The sequence below is a fragment of the Lepidochelys olivacea genome, assembly GCF_965140295.1.
Source record: "Lepidochelys olivacea isolate rLepOli2 genome assembly, chromosome: 12".
NCBI lineage: Eukaryota > Metazoa > Chordata > Testudines > Cheloniidae > Lepidochelys > Lepidochelys olivacea.
The window spans coordinates 10667605-10687436 of NC_140422.1; the positions used below are offsets into that span (position 1 = coordinate 10667605).

General features: G+C 49.5%; 3 protein-coding genes across 5 annotated transcripts in view; 1 reads left to right on the forward strand and 2 right to left on the reverse strand.

Moving 5' to 3' along the window:
* DUS2 (dihydrouridine synthase 2) overlaps positions 1–7967 on the reverse strand; it is a 54659-nt gene extending 46692 nt beyond the window's left edge. The window contains exons 1-2 of one of the 3 annotated variants that reach the window (XM_084645112.1): positions 7842–7967; positions 1235–1377 (exon numbers count right to left, since the gene is read on the reverse strand). In XM_084645112.1, coding sequence (XP_084501238.1) covers positions 1235–1377; positions 7842–7935 — 237 coding nt within the window. In that variant the 5' untranslated portion in view covers positions 7936–7967. Of the gene's footprint in view, positions 1–1234; positions 1378–7841 lie in introns of those variants that run through there. The other 2 variants (XM_084645113.1, XM_084645114.1) reach the window with 2 other exon arrangements.
* Positions 7968–8035: 68 nt separating this feature from the next.
* DDX28 (DEAD-box helicase 28) lies at positions 8036–9966 on the forward strand (the record flags this gene model as incomplete). The annotated part of the gene is made up of 1 exon (XM_084645111.1): positions 8036–9966. One exon carries the CDS (start codon positions 8036–8038, stop codon positions 9701–9703), a length of 1668 nt encoding a protein of 555 aa, XP_084501237.1. The 3' UTR covers positions 9704–9966.
* Positions 9967–10056: 90 nt separating this feature from the next.
* LOC311529266 (galanin receptor type 1-like) overlaps positions 10057–19832 on the reverse strand; it is a 40669-nt gene continuing 30893 nt past the window's right edge. Inside the window, exon 3 of the mRNA XM_084645118.1 lies at positions 10057–16152. Coding sequence (XP_084501244.1) covers positions 15835–16152 — 318 coding nt within the window. The 3' untranslated portion in view covers positions 10057–15834. The remainder of the gene's footprint in view (positions 16153–19832) is intronic.

Below are 19832 nucleotides of genomic sequence, written 5' to 3' on the forward strand. Positions count from 1 at the left end.
GCATCTGTGATGGAAAAAGGCCCGAAACGATTGTCTGCCGTTGCTTTCACGGAAGGAGGGAGGGAAGGGGGCGGGGGGGGCCTGACGATATGTACCCAGAACCACCCACGTCAATGTTTTTGCCCCATCAGGCACTGGGATTTCTACCCAGAATTCAAATGGGTGGCGGAGACTGAGGGAACTGTGGGATAGCTACCCACAGTGCAACGCTCCGGAAGTCAACGGTTGCATTGATACTCCGCTGACTAAACGCACTTAGAGCATTTGTGTGGGGACACACACAATCGACTGTATAAAAATGCTTTCTACAAAACCGATTTCTATAAATTCGACCTAATTTCTTAGTGTAGACATACCCTAAGTAAGTAGGGTTGAAATGCAAGGCCTACAGGCTGAGGCCTGTAAAATGTTAGCTTAGCTATACTAGGCCACTGGCTTAAGAAATGCTTGACACAGGTAAGTGACCAAAGAATGACCCCATGCCACAAGATTAAAGGAAAAGATGCACCTATGGGTGATCTTGCGAAAAATGAACAGTAAAATAATTTTTTGTTGACAAGATACCCGGTAGTCACATTCTTCTGACACATGCTCTTACCACAAGGTACACTATTTGTGTAAATGCTAATGAGGTGTAGTCAGTATCATATTATAAAATGAGGTTGCCCAGATTAGAAAAACTGAGCTTCCTATGGAAAACTCTAGCAGGAACCATACCTCTACTAGTGATCAATTGGCAAGGCAGCCACCAGACCATAAGAATATTGTTTAGGATGTGAGTATAACTATACTCGTAACTTGTGCAAAGGTCTTTATAGAATTTTTATTTATATATATATATGTGTGTGTGTGTGTGTGTAATCATAACTTTAATTGTAACTTTAATAAAATTTATAAAACAGACTTATACTTGTAAATGTATGAGTGGTCACTATCCTTGGTCCTTATGTGTTCCTAGAGAAGCTAAATCTGAAGCAAATAGCAGAGGTGACTTTCACTCCGTTAAGCTTGAAACTGTGGCCACCAGAGCCAAACCCATGGGGGTGTAATACCACATTACAAAATTCACTTTAAATAAAATAAAAGGCTACACATGAAAGTTTGAAGACCATTCAGTAACAATGCTAATCCCTTTAACATCCATGAGGATATGACTACTGAGAAACCAATATTGTTCATAAAACTGCCATATCATAAGAAAACAGAGCCTCCCCCATCTCCTTAGCCTTCATACCTCACAGTATACAATATCAGCACCAAAATCCAAAGCCAAAAGACGCATGGGTAATGTTCCAACCCGCACCATAGGAGCCAGAATTTTCTTGCTTCTGAAACAGAGTGCTGGAGTGTTCACAGTCATTCCTTTTGTTGTATGCTCTGAAACAGAAAGCAAAACAAATGAGAGAAACATTCTCTCTGCCAGTGTACATGTAGAATCAAGATTTCCTTACCCCACTGCCATCAAAATTCATGTTCTTGTTTTTTTAAACCTACAATTTATTACTAAAAAAAGTTGTCAGCTTGCTTTTTCATTTTGATAGAAAATGGATCTAGCTAAAGGGATTAACCTCACATTTTCTCAAATGAGTTTCTTCAGGAATCCCTGCATTTGACTGCTAAGGAGCAAAGTAGATTGTTTTATAAGCCAACCATCTAACAGATGCAGGGCTCTACCAGGAACTGCAGCACCATGTCGGGATGCCGCTCACAGGAGCCAGCACCCAGCCCGGTCAGCTCCTCCAGCATGGCTTTACTGCTTCCAGTGGGCACCAGGCTCACCAGCAGCTGTCCTTGGTCACGCTAGTGTGCGCAAGCAGCTTGCACACTCAGAGAGGAGTACCATCCATGCAGTGGTGTACATCTTTTGTCTAGGAGCACAGTTATTGTTGATGAGGCATGGTGGCAGAGAGGAGTCAACTGGACACCAGGAGGAGGATGGGAAAAACAGACTCGACAAGGAGCTGCAGGAGGGAGGAACTGAGATTGGCTGGGTAAGAAGACAGGAGACAAGGTGGAGGAAGAGTTTGGAATGTCTGGGCAAACAGACTGGCATGAGAAGCCGGAGAAGTGGAGCATGGAAGTTCCTGTGAGCAGAACAGGACAGGGACAGGGTGGAGGGAACAAGGCAAAAGGGATAAAGCTTGGATGGCATGAGCAGAAGGGTCTGTGCCCATTGCAGCACACTCCCTTCCAGAGCCTGCAATGGAACCAAAGATTTCTGCCTGAGTCCAACCATTCCTCTGCTGTCACCAAATACTTGTGAAACCCTCTGACAAAGCGTCTCATTTCTCTCTACTGCTAGTACACATACAGAATTACAATCAACTATCAGTTACTCCATTAGCTCAAGTACCAGAGGTGTGTACGGTAGAATTAAAGGTTCTAACTCTACTGATGACCCATGTTGGGGTTGATAAGATGTCACAGGATGGAATTTGTGCTTTTGCAGTTTAGTTTTTTATAGCCTACGAAATTACACAGAAATCAAAAACACTAGATGAAAACATTATAGTTGCAAAGTCAAGCTCTCAAGATTTAGGAATTGCCAGAATTAAGGTTGCCTGGGAAACCTTACTTTGCCTCCTTTGAGCATATGCATTACGATACAAACTTTAATTACATATCATTTTTCCAAAGCATTCCTCCCTCATTCAGTGTACAGGACAGACTTGCTCTGTGGATGAATCAGGGGTGTGTAATGAAGGAGACTGTTGTCTGTAGGACCCCTGCTTCATTTGTTGCAGAATCTGGAAGGTGTATAGTAACTGAACAGGGGCTTGCAGGAAAAGAAAGGATGGTCTCATAGTTAAGGCAGTTGAATGCTGCCCTGGTGAACTGGATTCTCTCTGCCACAGAGTCCCTGTGTGATGCTAGGCAACTCATTTAAATCAAACCTTTCAAAGGTGGTCACTAATTATGTGTTGCTTATTTTCTGGATACTTGACTTGAGACTTCGGCATGTGATTTGCAAAAGTGATGATTACTTACAATTACAACTGAAGTCAATTGGAGCTGTGAACACAGAGTCCTACATAATGTTACTGAGTCTGTAAAACTCAGTCCTAGGCAATTTATGGATGCTTTTGATCTTAATCTCCGTCCCCACATCCGTAAAATGGGGATATAATAACCTCTCATTTCACAGATCTCCTGTGAAAATAAATTCATTAGTGTGAATGAATTTCACAGGGGGTGTTGGGGGGAGTGTTCCAGGTGTGGGATAAGAGGGTTGTGTATGGGGAAATCTGAGTGCAAGTGCTTCACAAACATTATAGTGATCAGGTACCATCGAAAAAAAAATACCATGTGAACATGTAATCAAAGACTATCACAATTAATATGCACAAGAGAGGGGTGAATTAAAGTTACACAGACAACCTCAATTCCAGCATTTCCTTACTTCTGAGTGCTTCACTCTGCAACCTTAATAATGTTATTTCAGTTTAGTTTGTGTATTTGATATACACAGTAGAACTCAGTTTATCTGACTAAAAGAAGTGGTGTGGAATTTATGTGAATAAACAGTCCACGTCTTTGAGACTTCTAGACTGGAGAACTGCAATACTCTTCTGCTAGGGCTATACTTCAAGCTCACTTTCAGCTGATGTAGAAAGCATCCATTAGACATCAGCTATGGAGATCACATCACACCAATTCTTCAGCAGCTGCACTAGGCTTCCTACGTGATGCTGAGTGCAACAGAAGCTGTGGAGTTCAAGCTCTGCAGCCTTATCTTGCTTGTGTCCTCTTTCACAACAAACTGTTACAGTAGCTGGAGTCAGCTACATACTACTCCTGAGGGAATTATGTGCCAAAAAACTAAAAATTCTGTGCACACTATTTTAAAATTCTGCAAAAATTTGCATATTTTATTTGTCAATAAATAAATGTGGAGGCTTCAGCACTGCAGTGAGAAACAGGACACTAACTTCACCAGGGGTGGGACATCACCCCCCCACCCCTGGTGGTGAGGCACATCCCAGGGCTCTGGGGTCTGGGTGTTGGAGGGCAATGGGGATCAGCAGGGGGGGTCTGGAGCGCTCAGCGGGGGAGTCTGGGTGCGGAGGGCTTGGGCGGATGGAAGAGCAGCTCCCCCGTGGCTAAGTAGTGATGGGCGCAGGAAACGGGAGATGGGGTGCAGCATTTCCTGCAGCCAGGGAAAGTTTATGGGGGTAGGTCTGACCCAGTCCCAGCAACTCCCTGTAGGGGAACTGTGCTCCTTCCCCACCCCCAGCTCAGCCGGGACTAGCAGCTGAGCCCAGTGCAGGGTATGAGCCACCGACCAAGGCAACCCTAATGCTGGGTGGTGCTCAGTGGGATGGGTGTTTGGAAGGCTCGGAGGGGAGTTTTGGGTGTAGGGAGCTGAGGCTCTCTGGTACAACAGACTGATCTATTCTAGCATTCTCCCTGACATTTTCCTGCCGTTGCATATCATCTTTGGATCTCATTGTTGTGAAAGTCCCTCTTCATCTTTCCTATTGGCCTCTCGTTATTAGGGTTTCAATCCTCTACCTTGCGGATGTAAAGTCAATTTTTCACACAACTGATCAGTTAATTTTAAGTCAGAGGCAAAAGTTGACACATTAGCAGAACCGGAGTCAATAGCCTAAAGAATCAGAGCACCCAGAATCTACATTCTCAAGCAGTTCCTCACCACAAAAGAAGCGACAAATGCAAGATGACAATTCATGGTAAGAGGTCTGGGGGATAGTTTTTCTTCTTTGCCTACTGGGTCAGCGTATACTTAAGACTGATCTAAAGTAGGCAACTAGAGTTTAGAATAAATAGGAAAACAGCATATTTGGAATAAGTCTAAACTATATATGAAAGGAGCACCTATCTAGGTGAACTGGCTAATTAGAAACAACTTGTAACGTGTAATATAACATCTGCACGTGATCTAACTTTTAAAGTTGCAAGTATGCCAGGAGCCAGTGTCCTCAAATAAAAACTGGGAGAGGTTGTTGCAGCTGTCTTTATCACCTTTAATAATGATTTGCATTCAGATATTTTGTAGCATACTTTGCTACTCTCTCAGGACCTGATTGAAAGCCCACTAAGTCAATTAGTCTTTCCATTGACTTCCATGGGTGGTGCATGAGGCCCCTATTGACCAGATCACTTTCTTATTTCCAACCAATTTTAATTACAAACAAGGGACCTGCTTCTGCTACCAGATAAGTCAGTAAGAGTTCTGTCAATACATGCAACACCCATTAGCATTATTAACGCTTACCATCTGCGCATGCATCTGAAGAACACAACCCTATGGTTTAAAAATTGGGCAGATATCTACTAGTTAGAGGTGACTACTAAGCCTCTTAGTTAGAAGCGGATACAGCAAGATCTGGGGGTGCAGAAAGAAGCCATTAGTGCAGTGGAAGAGACAAAAATTTTTCTCACTGCACGAGGCAGGGAGTGACTGGAAAGTGCCTGGCACATGCTAAGCACCACTGTAATCTCTATCTCTACAAATTATCACCATGGTGCCCTAGGGGGCAGCTCGGTCTTCTCAGTACTGGCTCCCACCCAATAACAAGGATTCCTGCCAAGGGATTGGTCCCAGGATGGTGCTCAAGGGCCTGCATCTTTTATATGACAATCTGAGCACCCCTGGACTAAGGAGACCAGGGGTTGGGGAGTGAGAGAAGACGACACTGGAGCAGTTATAAAAATGGGGAGAAACGGGGGCTACTGAAGCAGCCATGGAGATGGGGGTAACAGCCCGGCGTGCCAGGGGAAGGAGAGATTATAGCAACTGTAAGGATTTGTGAGGATGTTAAAAGCCCAGGGGGATATGACAGGGCGGTGACCATGGCAATAAAGGGGGGAAAGGGGCACTGGGGCAGCCGCAGGGAGGGGTTGGACCTGGGAGGGAGGGGTTGGACCTGGAGGAGGGAGAGGAGCGGGAGCACTGTGAGGGCACAAGGCCTGCCATGGGTGAGCCTGGGGACAGGGGTGTGTGTGGAGGCACAAGGGGCTATGAGAATGGGGGCCTATGGGGAAGGACCTGGAGCAGAAGGGGGGGAGGGGGCCCCCTGGGCCGGCCGCGGGGGCGCCCCGGGGAGGGGAGGGGAGGGGGCCCCCTGGGCCGGCCGCGGGGGCGCCCCGGGGAGGGGAGGGGAGGGGGCCCCCTGGGCCGGCCGCGGGGGCGCCCCGGGGAGGGGAGGGGAGGGGGCCCCCTGGGCCGGCCGCGGGGGCGCCCCGGGGAGGGGAGGGGAGGGGGCCCCCTGGGCCGGCCGCGGGGGCGCCCCGGGGAGGGGAGGGGAGGGGGCCCCCTGGGCCGGCCGCGGGGGCGCCCCGGGGAGGGGAGGGGAGGGGGCCCCCTGGGCCGGCCGCGGGGGCGCCCCGGGGAGGGGAGGGGAGGGGGCCCCCTGGGCCGGCCGCGGGGGCGCCCCGGGGAGGGGAGGGGAGGGGGCCCCCTGGGCCGGCCGCGGGGGCGCCCCGGGGAGGGGAGGGGAGGGGGCCCCCTGGGCCGGCCGCGGGGGCGCCCCGGGGAGGGGAGGGGAGGGGGCCCCCTGGGCCGGCCGCGGGGGCGCCCCGGGGAGGGGAGGGGAGGGGGCCCCCTGGGCCGGCCGCGGGGGCGCCCCGGGGAGGGGAGGGGAGGGGGCCCCCTGGGCCGGCCGCGGGGGCGCCCCGGGGAGGGGAGGGGAGGGGGCCCCCTGGGCCGGCCGCGGGGGCGCCCCGGGGAGGGGAGGGGAGGGGGCCCCCTGGGCCGGCCGCGGGGGCGCCCCGGGGAGGGGAGGGGAGGGGGCCCCCTGGGCCGGCCGCGGGGGCGCCCCGGGGAGGGGAGGGGAGGGGGCCCCCTGGGCCGGCCGCGGGGGCGCCCCGGGGAGGGGAGGGGAGGGGGCCCCCTGGGCCGGCCGCGGGGGCGCCCCGGGGAGGGGAGGGGAGGGGGCCCCCTGGGCCGGCCGCGGGGGCGCCCCGGGGAGGGGAGGGGAGGGGGCCCCCTGGGCCGGCCGCGGGGGCGCCCCGGGGAGGGGAGGGGAGGGGGCCCCCTGGGCCGGCCGCGGGGGCGCCCCGGGGAGGGGAGGGGAGGGGGCCCCCTGGGCCGGCCGCGGGGGCGCCCCGGGGAGGGGAGGGGAGGGGGCCCCCTGGGCCGGCCGCGGGGGCGCCCCGGGGAGGGGAGGGGAGGGGGCCCCCTGGGCCGGCCGCGGGGGCGCCCCGGGGAGGGGAGGGGAGGGGGCCCCCTGGGCCGGCCGCGGGGGCGCCCCGGGGAGGGGAGGGGAGGGGGCCCCCTGGGCCGGCCGCGGGGGCGCCCCGGGGAGGGGAGGGGAGGGGGCCCCCTGGGCCGGCCGCGGGGGCGCCCCGGGGAGGGGAGGGGAGGGGGCCCCCTGGGCCGGCCGCGGGGGCGCCCCAGGGAGGGGAGGGGAGGGGGCCCCCTGGGCCGGCCGCGGGGGCGCCCCGGGGAGGGGAGGGGAGGGGGCCCCCTGGGCCGGCCGCGGGGGCGCCCCGGGGAGGGGAGGGGAGGGGGCCCCCTGGGCCGGCCGCGGGGGCGCCCCGGGGAGGGGAGGGGAGGGGGCCCCCTGGGCCGGCCGCGGGGGCGCCCCGGGGAGGGGAGGGGAGGGGGCCCCCTGGGCCGGCCGCGGGGGCGCCCCGGGGAGGGGAGGGGAGGGGGCCCCCTGGGCCGGCCGCGGGGGGGGGCTAGGGTCGGTGGAGCAGGGCATGAGACAGCTATTGGGGGGCGGGGGGGAGCCCCAGGGCCGGCCCTGAGGGGCGGGGGAGGGAGCAGGCGCCCATCCCCATTGCGGAGAACCAGCCCGCCAGGGCAGGGCACCCCACACACACTGGAGCCGCCCGGCTAACGCCGCCCCTAGCCAGGCCTCGCCAGCTCCGCTCACCTGCCGAACTGAGCCTCGCCGGCGGCACCTCGCTCGCCCTCGCGCTGCACGGCCGCAACCACCCCCCGAGCCTGCACCGGCTCCCGCTGCGCATGCGCCTCCCCTCCCGGCGCTCGTATCGCACGTCATCAGGGGGCGCCCCTTCGCCTCCCCACGTGGGTGCTTCTCGCGCGGGGCCGCGGTAGCCGCCCGGGATGGCGCTGAGCAAGGCCGGGCGGCTGATGGCGGCCCCCGGGGAGCTGGCGCTGGGCGGGGCCAGGACTTCCGCCGCGCGGCTCCTCCTGGTGCGCTGGGCGCAGGGCGGCGGCCCGCGGCCCCCGGAGAACGTGGTGCGGATCCCCCGGGCCTTGCAGCTGCGGCTGGCTCGGGAGCCGCGCAGGCGGGGCCGGGAGGTGCCGGTGGTTCCGACCCGGGCGGGGAAGCTGCTGCTGCGGAGCCGGCGGCCGCAGCTGAGCCAGCCTCGCTGCCTGACGCTGGGGCGCTGGGAGCGGCCGCTCCTGGTCTCGGCGGGCTGGAAGCACCGGCGCGCCTGCGGGGACTACTTCCAGCTGGAGCGCTCCCAAGAGCAGGCGCCGGCCCTGGCCCCGCAGCCTCCCCGAGCCGCGGGAGGGGGCGCCTCCTTCCAGGCGCTGGGGCTGGGGCCGGCGCTGGTGTCCGCCCTGCGGTCCCTCTCCGTCACCCAGCCCACGGCCGTGCAGCGCCGCGCCATCCCCGCCCTGCTGCGCGGGGGGAACGCGCTGTGCGCCGCCGAGACGGGCAGCGGCAAGACCCTGGCCTATCTCCTCCCGCTGTTCCAGAAACTCCTGTCTCGGCCCGCGCTGGGCCCGGCCTGGCCGCCCTCCCCTCGCAGCCTGGTGCTGCTGCCCTCCCGGGAGCTGGCGGAGCAGGTGCGCAGCGTGGCCTCCTCCCTGGGCCGTTCCCTGGGACTGCGGGTGCGGGAGATTGGCGGGGGCCGGGGCATGGCCAGCGTGAAAAACCAGCTCCGCTCGGACCCCGATGCCGACTTGCTGGTGTCCACGCCTGGGGCCCTGTGCAAGGCGCTGCGGAAGCGGATGGTGAGGCTGGAGCGGCTGTGCTGGCTGGTGCTGGATGAGGCTGACACGCTGCTGGACTCCTCTTTCCTGGATCTGGTGGAGGAGGTGCTCATGCAAGCCCCCATCGCCCACAGCCCCAAGGAGGTGGCCGACCAGTGGGACATCAAAACCCAGCTAGTGATCGTCGGAGCCACCTTCCCTGAAGGGCTAGGTCAGCTGCTGAGCAAGGTCACCGATCTGGGCCACTTCATCACTCTCACCAGCCAGAACTTGCACCACCTCCTGCCCCATGTCAAGCAGAAATTCATCCGCCTCAAAGGCAGCGACAAGTCATCTGAGCTACTGCAGCTCATCAAAGACCAGGGCCCCTCTAGCGGAGCCGTTCTCGTCTTCTGTAACAATGCCAGCACCGTCAACTGGCTCGGCTACATCCTAGATGATCACAAAATCAAGCACCTGAGGCTCCAGGGACAGATGCCTGCAGCTATGAGAGCAGGCATTTTCACCACCTTCCAGAAGGGACAAAGGGATGTCCTCATTTGCACAGACTTAGCCTCCCGTGGACTGGATACCAGCCGTGTGGAGCTTGTAGTCAACTATGACTTCCCATCCACGTTGCAGGACTATCTCCATCGGGTGGGGCGGGTTGGGCGTGTAGGCAGCAAGGTGCCTGGGACTGTGGTTAGTTTTGTAACCCATCGTTGGGATGTTGATCTGGTGCGGAAGATAGAGACTGCAGCCCGGAGAAGGACCAGTCTCCCTGGGATGGAGACTGCCATTAAGGAGCCTTTGCCTAAAACAGACCCGACTCAGGCTGACGAACAATGAAATGCTAATGTTCAAATTGGATTTAGGGTACTGATAATGACGTCTATTGAAGGCTAAATCAGCTAAACTTAGTTTTGTGAGTCAAAATGAGGATATGTGCGAAAAAACAACATAACAAAAGTGTTAAAGTTACCACTTCTGCCTGGTTAGTTACTGGCAGGTGCACTGATGCATATCAGTATGAACTGCTACTTCATGCTTTTTTAAATCTAAACTGATGTAACAAACTCCACAACTAATAAATAAATGCTAAATTTTTCCTCTGTTTAGTAAGGGCTGCATTGCATTTGATCAGTTCCTGAAATCTTGTAATTTTCATTTCAGTTTAAAGTAGGCATGACTTGAAGATATTACCTATTAGTTGATTTATTATAGTCTTGAACATAGTACAGGATAAGGTATCGGTGCATAATCACAATATTCCCTCAAGTAGGCAGTGATTATTAGATGCAACTTACTTAAAAGCAGAAATAATAATTGACTTCTTCAGAGAGGCAGTGGCAACACCAGGTGGCTCAGGCCAGCCCTGCAGGGGCTGCTGGCACAAGAGGGCTTGTGTTGCTACTGGCCAGAGGGGCCGTTAAAACTTTTTTTTCCCCCAAGCTGGGCATTTGTCCCATTTGCACTTGCCCGAACAGTCCTCTGTGCTCCCATGGGGTAAGAGCAAATGGGACAAATGCCCAGATTTACCAAAAATGGCATGATGTCCGGGACAGAGCTTAAAAATGGGACTGTCCTGGCAAAAACGGGATGTATGGTCACTTTGGCACGGTGGACCAGGCCCTAATGCCCCCTGCTCGAGGCCTCGTGACCCTGCCACACCTCACCCCAGAGAAGGGCTATGGAGAGAGTCCTCCAAGCTACTTAGAGTGGTTGTGTGGGAAACAGCCAATCAGAAAGGGGCTGCAGGGGGCAGCCAGTCAGGGCCCAGCAGTCTAGTATAAGAGGAGCTACAGGGCCAGTGTGAGATTAGTTCCTTGCTGGAGTTGGAGAAGCATAGATGTTGTGTGTGGCTGGTTGAAGGAGCTCTGGACTGGTTGCTGGGACCTGAGGTAAGGATGAAGAACATCCTGGGCTGTGAGGAAATGGCCCGGGGAATCATAGTAGCAATGCTTCTTAGTTAAAGGGGCATGGCAGACAGGTGCTATCTTTAGGATCTCTGGGCTGAGCTGGGATCGAGTAGAGAATGGGCTCCTCCCCTCCCCGAAGCCACTAGGAAAGTGGCTTTGACTTTGATGCATCCCATATGGGGAAATGAACTCTTTTAGAGGCCCAGCAGGAGAGCTGAGGCCTGAAAGGCCCAGAGAAGGTGAGGACATTGCCTCCAGAGAGAGAGCCTTAAAGCAGTGGTTCTCAACTGGGGTACACAGAGATCTTCCAGGGGGTACATCAACTCATCTAGATATTTGCCTAGTTTTACAACAGGCTACATAAAACGCACTAGCAAAGTCAGTACAAACTAAAATTTAATACAATTACTTGTTTATACTGTTTGACATACTATATACTGAAATGTAAGTACAATGTTTATTTTCCCATTTATTTTATAATTATATGGTAAAAATGACAGCAGTTTTCCAGTAATAGTATTGTGACACTTGTATTTTTATGTCTGATTTTGTAAGCAGGTAGTTTAAGTGGAGTGAAACTTGGGGGGTACAGAATACAAATCAGACTCCTGAAAGGTTGAGAGCCCCCGGTTAGCTCACGAAAGCTTATGCTCAAATAAATTGGTTGTGAGAAAACCTGGATTTGTGCTGGAAATGGCCCACCTGATGATCACTTTAGATAAGCTATTACCAGCAGGACAGTGGGGTGGGAGGAGGTATTTTTTCATATTCTCTGTGTATATATAAAGTCTGCTGCAGTTTCCACGGCATGCATCCGATGAAGTGAGCTGTAGCTCATGAAAGCTTATGCTCAAATAAATTGGTTAGTCTCTAAGGTGCCACAAGTACTCCTTTTTGCGAATACAGACTAACACGGCTGTTACTCTGAAACCCGGTTGGACTGTTTCCCCGGAAGGAGTTTTTATTTCACATACGAAGTGTGAGACTCGGCCAGAGGGCTAAGTCACCAAAGACCCACCACAAACTTAAGAAAGTGAATGCAGGCACACGGAACGTTCGTGAGAGATGAATGCGACCCAATTACAGTCATGCTATGTAAAGAGAGCCTGTAATTCTGTGTTTCGCATTGCAGTCTGTAGTAATAATAATAATTAATAATGTGGTTCTCTAAGACAAATAGGGCACCCCAATCAAGTTTAATGATTTTTCAGATCAGGGAAATGCAATGGGAAATGCAGTTAATACAGTTGGACTTCAGTAAAGCATTTGTTGTGGTATCACATGGGAAATTAGTTACATTAGAGAAGATGGGGATTAATAAACAAATGATAAGGTGGGTAAGAAACTGGCTAATGGGCAGAAGGGAGTGGGTTGTGCTGAAAGGTGAACTGTTGGACTGGAGGGAAGTCACCAGCGGAATTCCTCAAGGATTAGTCTTAAGGCCAGTCTTATTTAATGTTTTCATTAGTGATCTTGGTACAAAAAGTAGGAGTGTGTTGAGGCATTGTCAATACAGAAGAGAATCAGAATATTATAGAGGAGGAACTGAATGACCTTGAAGACTGGAGTAATAGAAATGGGATGAAGAAAAGGAGGACTTGTGGCACAAATTTATTTGAGCATAAGCTTTCGTGAGCTACAGATGGACCTTAATAGGTAAATGTGATCCTAGGATGTATCATGCAAGGCATTTCTAGGAAAGTATTAATGCTGTTTTATAAGGTACTGGTCATTTGAATACTGTGTACAATTCTGGTCACCCATTTTCAAGAAATATGAATTCAAACTGGAACAAGTGCAGAGCAGGGCTACTTGTCATGATCAGGGGAATGGAAGGTCTGTCTTATAAGAGGAGACTGGAATGAGCTTGGCTTGTTTGGTCTAGGAAAAAGAAGGCTGAGGGGATATAATTGGTCTCTATAATACATTGGGGGGGAGGTGGGGATAAACCTCAGAGGCGGTGAAGAACTTTTTAAGCTAAATGACAGCAAAGGACAGATAGGTATAAACTGGCTATGAACAAATTCGGGCTGGAAATTAGAAGGTTTCTAACCATCAGAGTGAGATTCTGGAATAGCCTGCTCAGAGGAGTTGGGGCAAACAACTTAACTAGTTTTGAGAGAGCTGGACAAATTTGAGTGGGATCATATGATAAGGTGGCTTGTGATGGTGGGAGGCAGCCCTGAGGGTTTCTTCTGGTTTATGTCTGATCCTAAAATCTCAGGTGATTGGCTGAAGCCCTGTAGCATATGTGCTGGAGTTATCTCCATTCTCTGAAGCATCAGATGGCCACAGCTGGCAGTGGGACACTCGATGGGGTGTGCTGGTGTGCTGAGGCGGTAGTGAGCATTCACTCTCTCAGGTGCTTAGCTGGCTGCTAATTGATTGCCATCTGTGGAGTTGGGAAGTAACTTTCCTTCAGGTGAGATTGGCCGTGACCTGTGGGGTGTTTTCACCTTCTTCTACAGGGTGGTGTGTGGGTTGCTTGTCAGGATCATCTGGGTCTCTCTCCCTTAATCCCTTGTTACTGCAATGCCTCCAGAATTGGCGCTCCTCAGTCCCACCTATTCTCTGCCTGTGGTACATAATAGTTTAGTCGTCTTAGGGGTGTAATTAACTGTGATCTAATTTTTGTTGCTGGCTTGGTGTGTGAATGCTAGAAGGTGTTGGTAGTCTCTGATACACAGGAGATCAGATTAGATGATCTGGAGGTCCCTTCTGGCTTTAGATTCTATTATTTGGTTTCAAACTTCTTCTCCTTTTCAGATTCCTGTTTCCAGTGTTTTGTGCTCCATTAAAAGATTACAAAACTGTCTGATGCTAAAGAGGGAGGCTGTATATTTTTGTTTGGGCAACTACATGTCTCTGAAGGCAAAATGCTGACACAATTAGAGCCTGAATCTCTATTCCAGTCCATTGTCAGAGGTTCACTGAGAAAGGGAGCCTGAAATGCATGTGGTGTTTAAATGTCTTTGATCTAATACAAGACAAGGGACAAAGCTATATTGTAGCAGCTTACTTCATTAGCTTCTATATTCAGTTGGCACCAGTCTAATGGAATGTGTTGTCCTCCTTAGGTTTAATGGCTGTGTCTACTAGCTGAGCAGATGGAGCAGACTTTTTACTTTTAGTAAAGGCTTTTGTTTTGGATTTTTGATACCGAGTTTGAATCTTCTTCCCATTATTTAGCTATTGTATGCAATGGACTATATGTCTCATTGTGGAATTAAGTTCTCAGGACAAAATTCATCATTCTTCACTGTTGCAAATCTTGGTTGTGTATAGTACATCTTGTAGTTAACCAGTTTAAGCTCCCACCAGCCAATATGGAGGTATATAGCATCCCCATGTTATAGGGGAAATTGAGCTACCCTGACTCTTTCAGTTACGTGAGTTTTGACTCTTGACTTCCAGTCCCATGCTGGAACTACTCGATAATGCTCTTTCTTCCTCATTACACACACTTCCTTGATATCAAGAGTTCTTCAAGGGAAATGAGCGAAGAAATGTAATAAGGTATCCACTATGTGGATCAGACAAGATAATTCTGCCCTCAGGTTATGATGAGGGACAGTGAAGAGAGCCTTAGTTTTTTGGTATGGTTTTAAGATCCCAGTAAATTTATGAACTATGTTTTGCTCACATATTAAGGTACAAACTATAAAGTGGTAAAGGGTTAAGTGATTGACAGGTATTATAACCATGCTGCAGACATTAGTATATGTTACAGATGTTTATAGCAGTAGAAGCTTTTATACGTGGGTATAAGCAACCTGTTTGGCACATTGGTTAATCAATAAACCATTTATTAACCCTTTGAAAACCATAAAACCTTAATAAAGGTGGTTGTTGTAATGTTTTGTGAAAAGGATTTTATTTTAAGTCCCTTGAGCAGCTTGCAAGTCCCGTCCCGTTCTCCCCCCCCCCCTTCTGTTGGGTCACTTCAACACTGCTCAATCTGAATTGCAAAACACAATGTTTAATGCAATGTTTTCAAATTACGTAACAGTGGAAAAAATAAAATATTCAGCCATACAATGTAAAAAATGAACTAGCATGGCACTTTGTATATTTACAAACACCAGCTTTATACAGCAATAATGCTCAGTTTAAAGGCCTCAGAATGATGGTTGCTATGGTACAGTTGATGCTTTGGCAAGGTAGGCTCACAGTATGTGTACAAACAAAACCTTGTGTAAACAATACCTTTGAACAGAAAGACACTGACACTTAACAATATACTCTTAAGAGTTTTAGTTTTAAATCTCGCTGTCTCCCCCTCGCTGGTCCTAAACAGACCAGCATTAGAGACAATGATTGATGATGTTTTCCTGAATATAACTGGTACTAACATTCAAACCAGGAAATATACAAGGTGATACAGAGCAGACAAATATAAATATTCAGACCTCTGAGACATAAATTGTGACTCTAGTCAGTTACATGAATGCACTGAGCTGCTTTTACTCTGTCAAAGAGGGCTAGGAAAACCTGTCATGAAGAAGGGAGACCCAGTCTCAGCAAATTAATTAAAAATAAATGCAGCTCACATACACTAGAAACACTGACATCCAGATGTGATTTAAGATACAACAGTAGCATTAGAGACTTTGCAACAAGACATTTGCCTAACTACTTCAAGCCATCTCTCCCCATACTTTTTATCATTAATAAACCACATCCCAGTTTGTGTTCAGCTCGACTGCTCTTTGCAGGACACAGAACTGAATTATTTTCTTATAAGATATAAAACTCCACCTTCCATCTAAACTTATGCCTCAGCCTCTTTGTGTGAATCTGGAAGTATTTAGGAGCTTGTGTGGTGTGTTTGAGCACTTCTGCTATATAGAATCTAGTGGTTAGCAGCAGCTGTTCCTGTGTGAAGTATGCTAACAGCTGCATTAGGGAATGGCTCATGATTCCATTGACATGATGAATGAATCACTCTTGAGGCACTCTGCTCCAGAATCATATCTATAAAAGTGGGGTCCTCCTTCTCCCCATCTTCTCTGTTTTTCCAGTACATTCTACTGAAATGCATTTTCATTTTTTATGCCCAGGTCACACATTAGTCGTTGAGTGGGTGGTAGAAAAGTTCTCCAGGCGTATTCTCACAAGCTTCTCAACAGGAGTTGGCCGCAGGAGGAACTTGCAGGTGAAGACTTGCCGGCAGGCCTTGCGGAAGTTCTCCGAGAGGAAAGCATAGATGATGGGGTTAATGCAAGAATTCCCGTAGGCTAAGCAGTGAGAGATGATGCGAAAAGTGAAGGAGATGTTGTTCAGGGGAAACTGACCAAACTCTGCCCACATGGTGATAATGTGGTGCGGCAGCCAGGAAATCAAGAATACAGCAACCACAAGTAGCACTGTCTGCGCTGTCTGGAAAAGACAAAGCCACATGTTAGATACAGCCAGTGCTAGAGATGATCTGTTTTGTCTATGAATTATAAGGTTTCTTTTCCCCCTTGCCTGCAGCACGGGCCACTGCTGGACCAGTGATCAAATCCAGTAGGACAAATCCTATGCTTTCAAAATGCTAAAAACAATACCACATTTAGTTCTGTTTCATGCTTTTCTTTGAACTCTGCAGAGCATTAATGTTACCACTATGCAGATCTATAGTGCCTGCCTTTCAAAGCTCTCTGAAGTGCTTACTAATAGGTATTGTATGCAGTGGACCACTTCACCCATCACTGAAATGCAGCAGCTGTGTAATGAAACACAGGAACACTATTTTGGATAGGTGGAATGGAATTGAGGTGGACCAACAGACCCAGGTTAAATAATGAGATTTAATTACCTCAGGTCAGGACCTTGGATTTTTTTTTTATTCTCTGAAAGAAATTCAAGCCATCATAACCCTTAATACACTGCTGGAACTCTGGTTCAATATATTCTCAGAAGGAAGAATGCAACCTGATAGACCACCACCCTCACATCTTTCTTCATGCTTTCAGGTTGCCTCCTAAATAAGTTGTCAGGATCTTCATTCCTACTTGTAAAGGCTCACTGACAGGAACAGAGCTTTTGTTTTTTTAGCACCAGCTGATAATTACTGTGTGTTAGCTAGCCCTCTATGGAAACAGAAGACAAGGCACTTGTATTTTACTGCCATGTAAACTAGATGAGGTCAAGCCCAGAAAGAGGTATGGTGCTGACCTTGTTTAGCTACCTCAAGGTAAACCCTTCCAGTGTGTTGTCTCCACTTAGCTCACTGTAAAATTCTATCACTTATGTGTTTTTTCACTGTAAATAAAAAAAAAACAAACTTGAATTGAAGACAAAGCCTTAAACAGGGAGGATGGTCTTCTAGCCCAAACACACTTGGACTTGGGTAACAGAGATTCTGTTTTCAGTTCTGCCACAAACTTCCCATGCAGTCTTAGGCCAGTCACTTAACTATAACATGAGGAACCAGTCTATAAAAGTTGAAATAATACTCCAAAGACACAGGATAAACTAACTGAAGTGTTTTGAGATCTGTGTCAGTGAAGGTGCTGTAAAAGTGTTAAGTAATTACTGTGAAATCTGGCAGGATCATCACCCATGCTGCTCGGAGGCAATGAACACCCAATGAAATTCTCAAGAAATTAAGACTTGAGGAGAAGACATAATTTGCACAATGCATAACCTGTGGAACTGCCACGTGAGAGGCCAAAGGCCTAGCAGGATTGAGAGGATGAGACTTTTATATAAGTTGTAGCATCAGGAATATCCTATCTGTAGTTACATTATGTAGGATCAAAATTGAAGTGATACAACCCTGTATCATAAAATAAGCCAACCACATAAACTTAGGAAGAAACCTACTGCCCTAATGGGCAGGTTATTACATACAAATGCAAGAAAACATACAAGGTGCTTTCCTAGAAACACATCTACTTTAAGCCACTGTCAGAGACAGAATACTAGATTTCAAGGAGAATTGGTCTGTTTCAGTATAGCAGTTCATATGGTATGTCAGCCTGCAATGATCTGTACAGTAAGCCACTTCTCCCCAAAACTTTGAAATATCCTTAAGCTCACTGAAAACAAGATATGGATAATAAGTTGGTTATTCTGAATTACAAATAAGACAGGGCAGAAGGAGATATTTCCTCACTAGCTCACAGTATCCTATATTAAGTGATACTAACCAAGAGAAAAAGAAACATGGTTACAAACAAAACAAAAGTAAAAAATGCTTTCTAGGGTCTAAAACTTAGCAGTTTACAATCCTGGTCTCAGGCAGTTTCTCATCTACAACCAATTCTCAGCATCTTCACTCCACCCTGGCTAAAGGATTGCAGGAGAGCTGGCCTCTTGCCCCTTAAGTGATGGATAACTGAGGGGTTCTCTTCCCTTCTAATAGTCCAGTAAACCTTTCAAATGTATTCTTTTAAAGTGTGTCACCAGATAAAATTCTCCCATGCTGATGTGCAGAGGTCATGTTATCTTCTTGAAAACCAGCTCATCCTACTGATGTGATTACTTTGTTTACCTTAGATGCAAATGTGTTTTCGTTGTCTCTGGCTTACAAAGCTTGACCCAGTAGACTGGTGAATCCACTTTTTTTTGTCTAGCACAAACCTGTTTATACGCTCTACTTAGAGTGCTTAGTTTGACTATATTTAAGGAACATATTTTCAGGACACTTATGTAACTCTTTGTGCACTAACCATACATACATCATGCAATATTGTTAATAATTAAGGCTACGGTTTAGTCATGGAGGTTGCGGAAGTCACGGAATCCATGACTTCCAGCGACCTCCATGTCTTCAGCCTGCGGTGGTCAGGAGCTGTCTCCTGCCGCACGGAGCTGCAGGGTACCCCTACCGCCTGTGTCTGTCCCCGGAGCTCCAAGCCTCCACGGGCAGCTGACTCCCACTTAAGCACAGGCAATTCTGCCTGCTGCTGGAGAAGGGGGGTAACAAGGTGACTCAGAGTCCTGGCTACCCTGAGAACTGTCAAATATTCTACTAAGCTTTTGAATTTTACAATACTGCATGCTCTAAAAAATTTACTGTAGTTATCTGCTGTACTGTAATTTTATAGCATTTAAGATCAGAAGGGACCATTACATCCTTATAACTTGGACTGAGGTAGAGTTTTTCTAGAAAACCTGAGTTTGATAAGTAGGTGATTAATGACACAAAGAGAGGTGTTTAGTGATTTAAGGCTACCTATTTTGTCATTTTGCAGCAAAAATACATGAATAAGGGGGAGGAGTTAAAATTGTACTGCTCTTTAATTTCAATCGAATGTTCAGAACCAGGAGCCTAATTTAGTTGGTTAACTTTTGAATTTAACGTCACTATGGAACTGTTCTGGAAAGCAGAGGGGGAACACATCAATAGATGCCTAAGCTTACATTTTAAAAAGTTACTAGCCCTTTTTCCCTGCGCAGAGACCCCTCTCAAGTCTCTATCCATTCACTTGGGAAGTTTGTCAATGGAAACAATTTTCCACCAGAAGGTTTTGAAACTACTGGGGATTCTCTGTACCCACAGACTTCAAGGGGTCCACTGGAAGGAGAATGACACCCTGATCTCTTCACATCCAGTTCTTAGCCTGGAGTTCTACAGGCAGGGAGCTCTGCTCCTCAGACTTATGCAAAGGGAGCAGAGCATGGGGATGGTGACAGACTGGGGAGGGCACATTTCCCTTTTATTGGCATCCTGAGGTAAGCACAAATGGAGAACGCTAGCAAGGAACAGAAGGCTTTTTGCTCCCTAGCCACATTATGGCCAACTCCTGTATAGGGGTACAGAGAATTGGGAGGTCTCTTTGTGTTTTCCCTACCATTAGCCCCTACGCAGAGCCAGTCAATCTGGCCTCAGGAGTCTTTTAAAAAAAAAATAGGAGGGGCAGTGGTGTTTGAGAAATTGATCACGATGATGTCCATCTTCAGTTATCTGTTCCAGTCATTGCTGCACTACTGCATCAACCAGTGGTGAGAACATAGCCACAAGAATTTCACACTTGCAGAAATATAGGAGTGTGTTTTTTGCCCTTGCGACCCAGGGAGCTCTGCAGTGCAAACTGCAGAGGACACATTAGGCCTGACACATTCATTGC